Raw genomic sequence first — 15718 nt, forward strand, 5'->3', positions numbered from 1 at the left:
TATGCTCTCTTTCTGATCCCACACGCCTCAAGAATGCAGTGTCATGGACCCAATATATCCCTGACCTGAGACCTGAGAGCAATATACTGTTTGGAAGATTCGTGACCGTTCATCGAATCTGTTCCCAGAACCAATGAATCGTCTAATACTGTTGGTCTTTCCTCTCGTATTTCCACTTAGCTACACAGCCGGAGTTAGTGCCAAAGACCTGACTACTATGATACTCCTCTATATGCTCGCGAAAGTTAAAATAACATGTTGAGCACACATTGTGATTATTGAGTGCTGTTACTTTATGGCGAAAGGAATAGAACAATCCATGAGCTGTCTCTGAAAATTATTTATTTTGTTTTTGTTGCACTTGTGCACTGGATGCCAGAAAACACGAAGAGAGTCGTGGTTAAAGAAACCGAACATGTGACATAATTCATGGAAAAAATGGACTTATGTGTGCATGTTATAAAGATTTAATGAATAACTGTAAAGTTGCAGTGATGAACATTCCAGCTTTTAAACAGGAATTCAGTCCATGGCTTTGCTAGCTTCAAATGGCGGTACATTCTTGCATGTTATCGCAGATGTGAATAGTTCAGTAAGAAAAATCCGCTCCTTCCTATTTTCGAGCGATCACTTCACCTGTGAATACAACAGAAATAGAGAAAACACAAATGCAGCAATGGCCTGAGATTTTAGCCCCCGCAAGATGTTAACGTCATCGACATTTAGTCATCATCTCCAAATGCAGGAAAAGATAAGTGAACTAAATGTTCTCACCTTCACTAAAGTTAGGGCAGCGCTGTAGGAAATACTCAGGAAGAATAAGATGATGAATGTGGAAGTAGTTGTCCATAAGTTCTTTGTGTCTTCCCCATAGTCTTCAATCCGGATGTCTTCTGCAAAATCTACCGAGAGCAGAAATGACATACATTCAGGTTGTTGTCCACTGCAAGATCTCATTTATTTCTTATTTTGCTTATTTTTCACACGATATAGTTGTATTTACACAATTAATTTCCCATGAAATTGCAGTATCAATGTAATCATTATTAAAAATTGTTAACAACAGTTATAAAGTGATATCTGAATTGCAGTGAAAATGCACGAGTTGTTAAATTTCCAAAGTTTATATTCTTGTATTTGTATAACATTGTGTATAAGAGTTAACTCCGGTTATTTGTGAGCTGTATTTGAAAGTAAATAATGTTGTGCGCAAGGGTTCATTGGTTTATTAAGTTTGATAATATTAGTTTTCAAAATGCACACCTGAGAAATCGTTGACACAATTTAATGGACAGAAATATAGAACGAAATAAGGCTGACAAAACCTTATGATTTAAAATAGATATCAGAGAGAATTTGTAAAATATTGCGACTTGGATAATTCATTTGCTAATATAAGTTAGTGAGATTTCATGTATACTATCAAATGTTTGTGTTGCTGCTGTAAGACTCAGTCCGAAATCCATCTGTCGGGAATTGCGCTGAAGTATTTATTTTAGTATAGGTTAATGTGAATATTGGCATTTTTTTCATAGAGTTGCATGCTTCCATATTTATTCACCGACATCTCTCTGTACGTGCGCATGTGCAACTACTGGCGGTCTTGTTTACGTGTTTCCAGACATGTCCGCTGAAGCGATAGACCCTCCAGCTTGATAATTTATGAATTTCCTCTCTAATTTATCTGTTGATTTACAACCGATGTGATAATTTTGGTTGTGTGTATGTTATAATTAAGAGATTACGGACACGATTATCTGTTGTATTAATGAAATTTTAAAATTAGGATTTCGGTAACCCTAATGCTGATATAAGCTTAAACATACTTATGTATATGTCTCAACTAATGTTTCTGTGCTTGCATTTTACTGAAGTTTCATTCATTAATGTGTAATAAAAGAGAATAGTGAAATAATGAATGATAGAAACCTATATAGGTATATTCTTTCTCCTACACTTGCGAGAAAATCATGTTAAAAGAAAAGTGGTCAATCAGACTAATCTAATCAGAGAGCTGATCTTATGTTGACCGAGTTGGTACTTGAATCTTACCCTAGATCCTTACTTAAGTTGCATATATTTTGCCTCCACGGATCCACTAATACTATGATACAGACGAGTACATTTACCTAGTAGAAAATTAAATGCGCAAGCTTGAAATTCCTCCCAGATAGGATCCCTCGACATTTTTTTCTCAACTATTGGCCCATTTTCTTTAATTTATATATCTTGGTTATATATTCATGAAAACGAATTGTCAATGGTTACTCTGCTCCAGACTTACATAGCAATGCCGTATATTCACTTTTATGCACAATTTAGGAATACAATATTCTCCCTGTTTATTGATAATTATGTATTTACGTGCTTGCTAGTGACTGCGTCCAAGTTCAGAGGTATCTGAGTGATGTGCAGGTGTACGTCGTTGACCTGCTCTTGAAACCACATATCTGCGACTGCCCAGTTGTGCATATATTTCAGTTGTTGTAAAGAGCATTTTGGGAAACGTTCGCCTCAAGAACTTGGCGCCCCTTTGAGTGTACTCTTTATAATCAGGCCAGGATGATCATTTATCTGATTCCGACCGTGTGTGCTTTTTTTTGAATCCAGAAGTGCCTTTCCATTCTATTGTATGTATGGGAAACTCGTCACTGTATAGTGCAAAAATTGTGAGCTCCTCTCGGGTAGCAAAATGTGTTACACTTTTTCCCAGGACCGATTTTCACTGCAAAGCTCAATGACTGACGCTATTCTACAGTTGTGAATCTCAATGGGACGCGAGAAAACGGGAATAGGTAGTCCCAGCACTCTAGATCTAAATCTGGAGAAATTGTGTTCTAACGTGTCTTGTAATCCTCTGATGACGGAGGTATAAATTGTCTTATAACACCTGGTGTATTAGGGTCCATGTTTAAAAAAACTCGAAACCCTCTAAGGTCTTATTTTTTCAAACTTCGGTAAACATTAGGTGCTCTTGGGGACAGTTCAAAATTTGCTGGAAAAAATATTTATTGATGTTTATTTAAACATTTAATTCAAGTAGTAAAATTATCAGTGACAATAATCGACAGTATCCAACAGTACAAGGGATACGTTGACAAAGCTGGGTTTACCACTGGACCGATTAATGGTTCTTGTGATGATCTTCATCGGGAGGGTTTCATGTGCTACAACACAGGAGAAAGAAGCACCTCGGGACCATTGTTCCGAACGAACAGACAACAGGCTGTACATGAAGAATGAATTGTTGCTCTTTTCTGCCGCAACTGCGGTATTCGTGTAGTTACGTGAATCCACCCGCGTGTCATCGACCGTCCACATGACGAAAATCTCCCGAGGCGAGAACCCTTTCACTAAGCAGGTGAGGATGACGGTTTTCTCTGTGGACTCTTCACTTGTTGGCGGAAGGAGGACAGAGACGGATGGTTCCTGAGGATGTGGAGCTGCATAAAAACGGGGAGAGGAATTATTATACCGGGAAAATGAGATGAAATGATGACAGTTTAGACGGGCAGAAATGGTGATTCGGCAGAAATATTAAAAGTATACAGCATTTCACTTCTGTGATGGTTTTCAGTATTCGAGCTTGTGTTTTGGGACTAGAAGAAGGGGTCACGAAAGACTGTATCCCTTTCCTGTATCAGGTTTTTGAAGTACCTGAGGCGCATTACGAGAGTATTTGACCCCTCAGATGAATATTAATCTTTCTACCACTTGGTTCTGTGCTGAGAGTTTAACCATATGCTTTAATAGCATTCTTTATCTTTTGGGACACGGGAATTAATCCCGGGGGAACCAATTTCCCCCGGGAGTAATGAAGTATGACTATGACTACGACTATGACTCTGGGAACCCTTCAGTTATCCAGGCCAGATGAATTAAACTTTCGCAGTTCCTTGATGTGTCACTGAACATATTCGCAAAGGGTAAAACTAAGTAAAGCTTTCACTGGAAGATTGTTCCTGCGACGTGGTGAAGGACAGCTAAGAGTTGGTGAAAGAGGAAGGTATCGGAGAAAGGAGTTTGGATATTCATGGAGTGGTAAGGTAAGCAAAGCAGATGTCAGCAAGTTCACTGTGATGTATCTGGTTTCCTGCACGTCTTACACACCGACTAAATAGCATGGAAGAACAGCTCATATTCCGACGATGGCGTCAGCAGATCAGACAGAGTCTACAGTGAGAAGTAAGAAGCCAGCATGGTTTGTCGAGACTCTCCAGCCGGGCTATTTTCCGCAGATATTGGCAACCTGCTGAGTGGTCTCCACCATTTGTTTTGATTAACCCAAAGAAAAAGTGAAGCAGTGCCGCCCCCTACCCCCCGCCCCAAATACATACGTTACCAACCCCAGCTTACGTTTTCCCTTGCGGATGTATGCTTTTTTTGGTGTCGGCATTTCCTCGTGGCTAACCACGCATTCGAATAAGTCCCCACTCAGCCAAGCTTGTGTCGAAATATTTAGTTGGCTGATCACGCTATGAGGGGGATCTTCTTGCTGGTGGGCAGTCTCTTTTTTCAACACATTCTCTCCTCGCCTCCAGGACACTTCGACGCCGTAAGGCGCATTGGTGATGACGCAGGTTAAGGTGACGCTCGCCTCCAGTAAGACCTGCTCCACTGGTGGTGGTTGAATTGTTACTTGTACTTCTTCGCATGTATCTATGGCAAATGAACATCAGTTAAGAATCCACAACTGAATCGAAAATATAACATTAATCTTCCGAGATTGAAATAGGGCAAGAACATTTCCGATCTCTCGATCTCTGGACTGTTCCCAGAGAGCGGCTGTGAACAACTCTAATGTCACTGATCAGATGCCTACATTATGAACAAAATAATATGCTGTTCTTTGTTTGTCCTAATGTCAATGAAGTTCTAACTTTGGACTGGTGTCGACACTGACAGTGACATGTAGACTTTCGCCGGAGAGGTCTCTTACCTGGAGGTTGGCTGATATTTCGGCTTTGCGTGTAATTCTTGTGCGTAACCTGGCAGGTATAGACAGAGTCTGCGAACCATTCCTTCGCCGTGAAATCCACCTGGCTTGTCGCTGAGAAGTTCCCATTCACCTCAAAAGCAGGGGAGGTGAGGACGCCGGAATTCACCGGCTGTCCATTTTTCAGCCAGGTCACGGTGAATTTCCCCGGTAGGAAGTCCGTCATAGAACAGATTGCGGTCCCTTTCCTGCTCCTCTTAATATCTTCAGGGGAGTTCACGGCGATAACGACGTTTGGATGATGCACCTTTATATCTTGAGGAAAATAAATGTATTTGAAATTAGTTTTAATATGTTAAACAGTTAATCATCGATGATTGCACAACACAAGAAAGAACGGAATTCAATTGAATTTTCCTTTCTTCCGACGCCATATCTGCACATGCCACGCCATATTCAAGTAAACAGCTGTAGTACAAATAGGTATTTAGTTGTGGAGAGTTGAAGATATTTTTCATACAATGCATTTTCCCGTCTCCATGATTGTGGGGTTCCCCCCACCCCAAGGCCCCTAAAGAGGACGCTTAAAATGTGCACTGAGCTAGACAGTTCAACATTTCAGTTATATTTGGTGAGATAATCTCGAGTCCCTACTGGTAAAGGGGTGGCCACAGAGGTGCCGCAGGGGATGGGTTGCAGATATGTGGAGAACTGAAATCTTTTACTGAAAATTTTGGACTGTACGAAAGGGAAGTGTTCAACCAGAAGTCATAGGGGTTTTTTTTTAGAGCTGTCGGTTTAGGTTAACTAATGTTCGCTGGGACTGGGCGGACAGAGATTAAAGAGACTATGGGAAAGATAGTCTGTTGAATAGGTTGAAAGGTAATGGATTCTCATGAAAAATTATCATATAATCTGATCATGTATCAGATCTTGGAAAAAAAGATGATGTTGCAATTACAGAAAGTAATCTGCCACGAGGGCAGAAATGGCAGAAAGGGAGAGAGACGGAGTTAAAAGAGGTGGGGGAGTAGCTTTGGTGATGAGGGATTTTATCACAGCTGCGTCTCGAATGAGGCCATGGAATGACCGTTTACTAAGATTTTGTGACAGAAGGCTTGAACAGAAATAATGTAATCACACTGTTGGATGTATTCTATTATCATCACCCAGAATGCAACAGAAGCACATGAGTGGGATGGGAGGCAGATTTTGAAAATGTGCAAACGTAACAGGCTTATTATCAGGCGCTCGAATGGAAGTTCTTAATATTGTTTGGGACTATCCCAGTATAATATAATTTGATGGAGCAGAATGTGATAGATATATCCATGATAGATTGGTGATATAGTTAGAAGACATGTCAACTAGAGGAGATGACGTATTGTCTGGAACCTGTTGCTAAACCTTTTTAAGTGACAGGTCTCCGGTTGGGTCAGCATTTAACAGGGCGCAACTATGATTCCCTGACCAGTAGCATAGAATTGGACAAATGTGAACAGTCAGTATATGAAAGTGTTGAACCGAAAGAGAGCTGATTCTGATGATGTTAAGAAGAACCTTAGGTCTGTAAATTGGGAAATGATTTACTCAGGGAAATATCGAATGGAGACATCTTGGTAGTTTAAAGAACATCTGTAAAAGAGCTGTGGAAGGCTTGTCACATCGAAGCAAGGAAAGGAAAAATGGGTAAGGGATCATGGATGATATGACGATGGACCATTCAGTAAAGAAAATGGTGAACACACACATCAACGTTTGGATGTAAAGTTCAGTTGAGGCTCTTGAGATTTCTAAAGTCTGCAGGATGCGATTAAAGAAGGGTCTTACGAGTGCCAGATTGAGACATGAGAATGCTAGCCGAGTGGGATTAACGAATCATCCAAGACGTTTTGCCCATATAGGAATGACAGGTGGCTGAGCAATTCGAGACTAGGCCGGTCACGTATGAAATAGGAAACAGATATGCAGTACCGGAGGAGGTGGAGCACCTATTTTAAAAAATCCTTTAGTGTTGACCGATAAAATGGAGAATGGCGAATGTGAAATCAGCATAGAATTGGCTAGTCTGCCAGATAATACTAAGTTTGAAAAATTCAGTGCTGAAACCAAAGAAACTGGACATATGAATCGGATGGGCTGGAGGGCTATGAAGGACAGGTATATACAATGTTACAAGAGGAATCCGTGGAAGATATAGCTACATTTTTGGCGGAGGACCGCCCCGTCTGCAAATGGAGTAGCAGTAATTTTATCCTGCTCTTAGTTTTCTTTCTCTCCCCCTGGATTAAACTTTGAATTTAAAATTTTTATTTGTTGACTCTTGAGGGGGAACAATATGTCTATGTCTACGAGAAGTAGGAAGAATTTACCTGAACCCAGTGATAAAAGTAATGGGAAAGGAAAGGTGCAAAAGGATGAGCTGATGAAATGCCATCGTGGGCTGAAGATATCGTTCGGACACTGAATTCAATTAAGGACCAGAATGAATCAATTATAGACCAACTGGAAAAGGATAGTAATGAAATGAAGTCATTTCTGGGAGAACTTAAAGACGTGGAAACTCAAGTTATTACACATGAAGAGGGATTGAAATAACTAAGCAAAACTTGTCTGAAGCTACAACTCGTTTGGAAAGATATCAAAATAATATTATAGACCTGGAAACTAGGTCTCGTCGAAAAAATATACCAATTGTTGGGCTGCAAGAAGGAGTTGAAGATGGAGATTTAAATGCTTACTTTGGTAAGCTTTTCCACACTTTATTTCCTAGCATTTTCTTAAAGCCGCCCGCTATGGAAAGGGCACATAGGGAGTTTACTGCGAAATTGAAGGATTCTAGTAAACCAAGATCTGTTCTGGTTTGCTTTCATCACTTTAAAATTAAAGATCAAATAATGCGACAGACAAGAAAACAGAGAGTTTTCAGATATTTATCTTCGGGAGGGTTTAATTACTTATGATATTATTAATTAGTATTTTTGAAAATTCAGCTGGGTCAAATATACTATGATTTTTTTTTCCTGTTTTATTATAGCTACACTTTTGGCAGTGGCCGTTATGTTCTCAATGGTCACAGGAGTACTACCAGAAAATTGTAGGCCAACGAATATTATTCCTTTGATGGTGAATGCTGATTGGGATCATTACCAACATTGTCAGCAGTGTTGTATGACGTGGGGAATGATTGTCCAAAATAATGATTCTTTTTTTCTTGAAAAAGACGGCATAAGTTGCTTGGGATTGCTTTCTACTGGCCAGTGACTTTACAATAGTACTGACACCAGCTATTATCAATACTCTTCAAAGTTTGTCAATCTGGCTTCAGTGGGCGCATAACCAGGACGTACGATGCACGAGTTGCTCATATATTAATCACCAATTGCTCTCACAGCTTCAGTTAACACTGATTGTGTGGCTAATCAGATGCTACATCTTTCCCAATGGTAGCATTTGGGACAGCGGAGGGAACTTGCGCCTTATATCTGCCTTGGTCGAGACTTTTCTCCAACCTACCTCCCGTCAAGTGAGGGGTAGGAAGGAAAATGTCTGAAGTACAGCGTTTGAAGGCCCTGGAAATTGTAGAGACAGATATATTGGAAGCATTTTAGAGAGTGTAATGCTCATGTATCAATAAAAATTGAGAGCTATATGGGATGAATGTGTTCGATTGATCTTGAAGTGGTTGAAAACCTCGGTGTAATAGGTAGGCCTATTCTGCGCTGTACTCATCTCTGTGTTATATTCTGTGTCCTTCTGTGGCCACATTTAGATCCCCTCCAGTTCGCCTACCAGTACCGACTAGGAGTTGAGGATGCCACCGTCTACCTGCTGAACCGTGTCTACGCCCACCTGGACAAGACAAGGAGCACTGTGAGGGTCATGTTTTTTGACTTCTCCAGTGCGTTCAACACCATCCGCCCTACTTTACTGGGGGAGAAGCTGACAGCGATGCAGGTGGATGCTGTCCTAGTGTCATGGATTCTTGATTACCTGACTGGCAGACCGCAGTACGTGTGCTTGCAACACTGTGTGTCCGACAGAGTGATCAGCAGCACTGGGGCTCCACAGGGGACTGTCTTGTCTCCCTTTCTCTTCACCATTTACACCTCGGACTTCGACTACTGCAAAGAGTCTTGTCATCTTCAGAAGTTTTCTGATGACTCTGCCATAGTTGGATGCATCAGCAAGGGAGATGAGGCTGAGTACAGGGCTACGGTAGGAAACTTTGTCACATGGTGTGAGCAGAATTGTTTGCAGCATAATGTCAAAAAGACTAAGGAGCTGGTGGTTGACCTGAGGAGAGATAAGGTACCGGCGACCACTGTTTCCATCCAGGGGGTCAGTGTGGACATGGTGGAGGATTACAAATATCAGGGATACGAATTGACAATTAACTGGACTGGTCAAAGAACACTGAGGCTGTCTACAAGAAGGGTCGGAGCCGTCTCTATTTCCTGTGGAGACTGAGGTCCTTCAACATCTGCCGGACGATGCTGAGGATGTTCTACAAGCCTGTGATGGCCAGTGCGATCATGTTTCCTGTTGTGTGCTGGGGCAGCAGACTGAGGGTGGCAGACACCAATGGAATCAACAAACTCATTCGTAGGGCCAGTGATGTTGTGGGGAAGGAACTGGACTCTCTGACGGTGGTGTCTGAAAAGAGGATGCTGTCCAAGTTGCATGCCATCTTGGACAATGTCTCCCATCCACTACATAATGTACTGGTTGGGCACAGAAGTACATTCAGCCAGAGACTCATTCCACCGAGATGGAACACAGAGAATCATAGGAAGTCATTCCTGCCTGTGGCCATCAAACTTTGCAACTCCTCCCTTGGAGGGTCAGACACCCTGAGCCCATAGGCTGGTCCTGGACTTATTTCCTGGCATAATTTACATATTACTATTTAACTATTTATGGTTTTATTACTAGTTAATTATTTGTGGTGCAACTGTAACGAAAACCAATTTCCCCCGGGATCAATAAAGTATGACTATGACTATTTTGAATAAATGGAAAGTGTCAGTAATTAAATTTATTGATGCTCACTTGTTTTTGAACACTGCACAGAGAGAAAAAAAATTATTTAAAGGTTTTTTGAAATTCACGAAGCGCTTCGCAATTGCTGGCACAGTTCTTATTACTTTAGAGAGAGAAGCAAAGTATAACGAGTTTCTCAAACTTCCTGGGTTGCTGGCATACGTTTGTTCTGAGAAAAAAAAAACCTCACAGTTAAAAGCCTCTCTTTACAGTGGAGGTTCAAGCAACTAGGTGTTATGTAAGAAGAGAGCTAAGATAATGACAAATGAACTGCAAATGTGTGCCACCCATTGTAATACATCTGTGGAAATAGGATCTAAATGTACGTTACAAAATGGTATCTGGTGCTCCAAAGGCATCCTGCAGATTGAATGTGGCTTGGAGAATAGAATCTTCAGAAGACGTTAATTTTATATACTTTCAGTACAGTTAAAACATATCTTGTCTTATTTTTGAACCTTACATTCTCTACTTGACTTCTACCCACAGTTTATCCCAACACTAACCTGGAAATGGGACTTCCTTAGTTGAACCTTGATGCTGAACGACGCAATAGATGGTGCTGCTCCCTGCTTGCGTCTCGGTGACAGTTAATTGGCTGCTGCGTGTGTAAGTTCCTTCCTTGTTGAACACAGCCGGATAGGTGTTCACTCCTCTTGTGATTGTCCCTTCATCTGTCTTCCAGGAGACGATGATACCCACCGGGGAGTAATTCGTTGCCAAGCAGCCGAAGGTGACCGTTTCAGTGGCACTGGATTGCTCACATGAAAGGAGAGGGTAGAGGGTGGGGTGGGTCTCGGCCGCTGAAAGAACACGATGACATAAAAAAATTAAACGTTGTATTTTTGGCTTATTCGATACTCAAATAAATAGAACGTTTAGTACTCAGGAAATAAATTTCCAGGTTTGTGTTTGCCGACACCGCCATTACCTTATACTGCACTAAACAATCGACACTGCCTTCAAATTTGTTCCAATCATAGCGAAATACAAATAGTATATACATACTTTGATGTGCTTGCCACAACTAAATACTCAAAGCATTCTCTGATCAACAAGGCAGGATAGATCTCCGTGTCAGAATCAAGTCAATTTCAGCTGTATAGGCCCGAGCTCCCGTCATCATCGGAGGAATACACCTTTTCACTTCATTTTGTTTTTGTTCCTTCCTTCACCGATTCAGTGGACACCAGCTGTAACGATGCCTGCACAATACACAGCACAACGAACGGACATACAGATATGTTGCAAATTTGGAGAATAGAATCGTGGATTCAGCCATTTTAGAATGTTATGCTTTTAGTGTCAGTCAGCCATTTGAAAGTGAGAGATTATTTGGAAAAAAGTCGTAATTTAAGTGAAGAACACCACTTTGAGTGGCGACGATTTTGCCTTCCCTGTAATTCCGTGACGTGAAACGCCGGAGCGCGCTGCAGCTTTAACTTTCGTAATGAGATTAAATTCGATTCCGATGAATATTATTGATAATATTAATCTTTTCAAAACATGCAGGCAAATCAAAAAAAAAAGTCGCTAAGTGCTAAGGTGCTATTCCACGCAATTCAGCGTAGCATTGATCTAGAATGACCGTTGTCTCAATTAGTTAACTTTAAGGACATTCTCCAAACTTGGATATTTCACACAATGCAATCCTGTGCACAAGTTTACTCAATGGATTTGTAGTATTCACGAAATTCACTTACTTATGTCTTCAGAGCCTTCCAAACATTTTTTTGGGAAAGATCAGATGATACTAGTCGAGGGAATGTTGCTAAAAGTTTCCCAGTTATAGGCATCCGTTAGTCTGGTGAGACCATGGATTTGCGCCTTGGGAGGCTTTCCAGGGCGCAGGCCTGGGCAAGGTTGTAGGGAAGACCGGCAGTCACCCATGCTGCAAGTCTCCCCTCTCCACGCCAATGACGTTGTCCAACGGAAGGGCACTAGGGCCGATACAGCTTGGCACCGGTTTCGTCGCAGAGCAATGTGTGGTTAAGTGCTTTGCTCAAGGACACAGCACGTTGCCTCAGCTGAGGCTCGAACTAGTGACCTTCAGATCAATAGACCGACGCCTTAAGAACTTGGCCGCGCGCCAACATGTTTCCGAGCTAAATCATATATTTATAAAACTGGCACACAGTTTGCATAGATTGCAATTGTGAGATTTAAATGAACACTCTCACAACAGTATGCAACAGAGAACTATGAAGATTGCAAACTTTCTCAGAAAGCATCCTGCACAAGTAAATCCGTTAGCAAATGTTCACGTTATCAAATCGTACAGAGCACGACAGCAGACTGCGCCGCAGTTACACGGATTCGAGACCGGAGCTACTCCTCTCGAAGTCCAGTGCGGATGTCACTACACCTGCGGTCGGCACAGTCACACCGTATTAGAATAACATAGATATTCCTACAGATGTCAATGACGAAGTTTCGGTTTGTCGATTTGAATTGTAATGGTTTATACACAGAGTGGTATGTCCGTGGATTACTCTACCAATTGAAATGGGAAAGACAAATACATGAGCGACATTTAATAAACTATTAGATACCACATAGATAGAGAAAAATCTCCAGAGCTGTACAGCAGTTTAGGTTGATTGGAGAGCAGGTGAAGAAGTCTGCACAATTTTGTGGGCCGAATGGCCTGCACTGTGCCGTAGTACTCAAATTTCCTAGTCTTATATATTTGAAGTATTTCGGGTAAACCAATAGACTTTAAGTTTTAGCTTAAAGACCCTTAAGTCACACCTCCAATCAAAGTATTGTCAAGATGAAATACCAAAAATGTTTCTCCCTCCGTCCATGTTGCATGATCCACATAGTTAAAAAATGACATGCTTCATTTAGTCTTACACATTTACTTTCTGCAGTTTTAAATGTTCATACATAAGCTAATATTTTAAATAGGAATATTTAAATCAACAACATATGGACAATATATTAATTGTGTTTTTGCGGTAATCATGTGACAATTTATAAAGTAGAAACACTTGCTGCTTCTCTTATAGAATGATCAAAACCCGCAATAGAATCCACAACACTACTCGCAGTTATTAAACAATGGCACACATGACCAGATATTAAAATTGAACCTTCGAAACAATTTCATTGCAATGACCTTGAGAAGATTATTTATTCAATATCACTGATTTGTCTGCAGTTTACAACTTGTTAAAATAGCCCATAGTATCACAATAAGAATTTGATTTCATGGGCTATAATTAACACTATAATGCCGTACTGGCATTCCTACGGTATTGGTTAAGGTTTCCATGTCACATGATTTGAAATTAATAGTAATGATTTTCCTAGTTTGTGGTTGATGAAACCCGGATTTTTTTCCCATATGTGATTAACTTAATATATGCTGTTGTTTGAATCAATGGCTAGCAATACGATTCCGCCGTATAACTTATACTTTTCAAAATGTAGCTATTTTAACTACAATTTGTCGTGTTTCTTTTTGTCCTCTCGGTGCAAAAATAGATCAATACAAATTACCCACATCTGATGAAAACAACACCAAAAAAATACATATGCTTCAAATTAATCAATAGGATCATATGATCATTAGGTGCATCAAATGTTTCAGATTATTTGGGCCATAGCTTCTGCATTGCCTATCGATTTTGCTATTTTAAGCCCATTTTACTCCGTCCTCATAATCCTCAGTTACACTATTCCTCAGGCGACGCGAGCAACCCGATATAACAACTGATTTCTCAGAATCCATATTTCATACAGAAAGAAACTACTACTCATTCATGATCTTGTGGTCTTATTGTCTAATTTCAAATCCAATGATGCGGCCTTTTAACTATCGGATACGAGTTTTTCCTCCATGTGAAAACATGTTCTGCACATCGATTTTAATAGAACATAGAACATAGAATAGTACAGCACAGTACAGGCTCTTCGGCCCACAATGTTGTGCCGACCCTCAAACCCTGCTTCCCATATAAGCCCCCACCTTAGATTCCTCCATATACCTGTCTAGTAGTCTCTTAAACTTCACTAGTGTATCTGTCTCCACTACTGACTCAGGCAGTGCATTCCACGCACCAACCACTCTCTGAGTAAAAAACCTTCTTCTAATATCCCCCTTGAACTTCCCACTCCTTACCTTAAAACCATGCCCTCTTGTATTGAGCAGTGGTGGCCTGGGGAAGAGGCTTTGGCTATCCACTCTATCTATTCCTCTTATTATCTTGTACACCTCTATCATGTCTCCTCTCATCCTCCTTCTCTCCAAAGAGTAAAGCCCTAGCTCCCTTAATCTCTGATCACAATGCATACTTTCTAAACCAGGCAGCATCCTGGTAAATCTCCTCTGTACCCTTTCCAATGCTTCCACATCCTTCCTATAGTGAGCTGACCAGAACTGGACACAGTACTCCAAGTGTGGCCGAACCAGAGTTTTATAGTGCTGCATCATTACATCGGGACTCTTAAACTCTGTCCCTCGACTTATGAAAGCTAACACCCCATAAGCTTTCTTAACTACCCTATCCACCTGTGAGGCAACTTTCAGGGATCTGTGGAAATGTACCCCGAGATCCCCCTGCTCCTCCACACTACAAGGATGCCAAGTATCCTGCCATTTACTTTGTACTCTGCCTGATCCAGGCCTTTGCAAACAAAGAATGTCAAACAGCTTAATAAGCCTCATGGCAGTGAGCGGAACGAGAAAACGCATTCCCTGAGAAAACGCTAAATATCCGGCAATACTCGTATTGTTATTCCATGGATCGCTCATAAATATCATGATTTTGTTCTTACTGTGATATTACTTCTCGTTGCAACACCACGATAAATCAATTGAGATAGATGCATACATTTTCGAGTCTGTGATTCTTGAAGTTCTGCAGTTGTTGGTTAGAAAAAAAAGACAACTTCCCCTCAGCAAGCCATGTTGGGAGCTGGTCCACTGGTCGATAATGCAGTTCCACTAATGAATGCATATTTTCGTAAACGAGGTTCAATTATACTCTCATTCGTGTTCTGCTTTATTCTCCGTAGATAGGAGAAATAGATTGAAATGGAATGTCTTCCATTGTACAGGATGGACATATATTGTTCAGGTTTATCAAAGCTGCAATTCCAAATAAACTGAGACCATCGGGGTGTTGAAAAGGAGACAGGTCATTGTTTAATTCAGCAAATGAATACTAAATCACGAATATTTTAGTATTTTAAGCTGAATTCCACAATCTCTTTGCGACAAAATCACAAATTATTTCACAAAGAGACATTAATCGCGGGTTCAATTGAAGGCAAAACATAATCAAAGGAAAGAGTAATCAAAATCACAAACTAAATATGGAATTAAATTTCAGTTGGAACACTTTTTGAAACAAAAAGCACAAAATGTTGCTTCTTACCGGCTGTCACCATCAACATGGTGCCTCCTCCCCAGTAATCAAGATTGTCACAGTGTTACATTCTCTGGTCTGCATCACACAATTACCAGCTCTGTAAATAAGAGACAAAAGTTGGACAATTGTGCATATATTCATAATCCAAAAAAAATGAAAATAGTTTTGATTATTAGAAAACTTGAGTTCTTAAAAAAAAGTTTTTCACCGATAGAAGATAAAGTAATACTGTATTTCAGACCTGCTGCCGAAATATCACGAGACTTCATGACAGATAAGTGATGAACATATCGAGGCTAGTTGATTCGGACTAATTAGTGTTTTGTGCACAAGTAGAACAAATACATCAAGACTTATACAG

General features: G+C 40.6%; 1 gene segment (V, D, J or C); it reads right to left on the reverse strand.

The window, feature by feature from the left end:
* Nucleotides 1–547: 547 nt before the first annotated feature.
* Nucleotides 548–15449, reverse strand: LOC140203560 (Ig heavy chain C region-like). The segment is given in 7 exon segments: nucleotides 548–636; nucleotides 775–957; nucleotides 3055–3443; nucleotides 4357–4659; nucleotides 4940–5251; nucleotides 10486–10782; nucleotides 15364–15449. Coding segments are annotated over 7 exon segments (1512 nt in total).
* Between the last annotated feature and the right edge of the window lie 269 nt (nucleotides 15450–15718).

The sequence above is a fragment of the Mobula birostris genome, chromosome 10 (genome assembly GCF_030028105.1).
Source record: "Mobula birostris isolate sMobBir1 chromosome 10, sMobBir1.hap1, whole genome shotgun sequence".
Taxonomy (NCBI): domain Eukaryota; kingdom Metazoa; phylum Chordata; class Chondrichthyes; order Myliobatiformes; family Myliobatidae; genus Mobula; species Mobula birostris.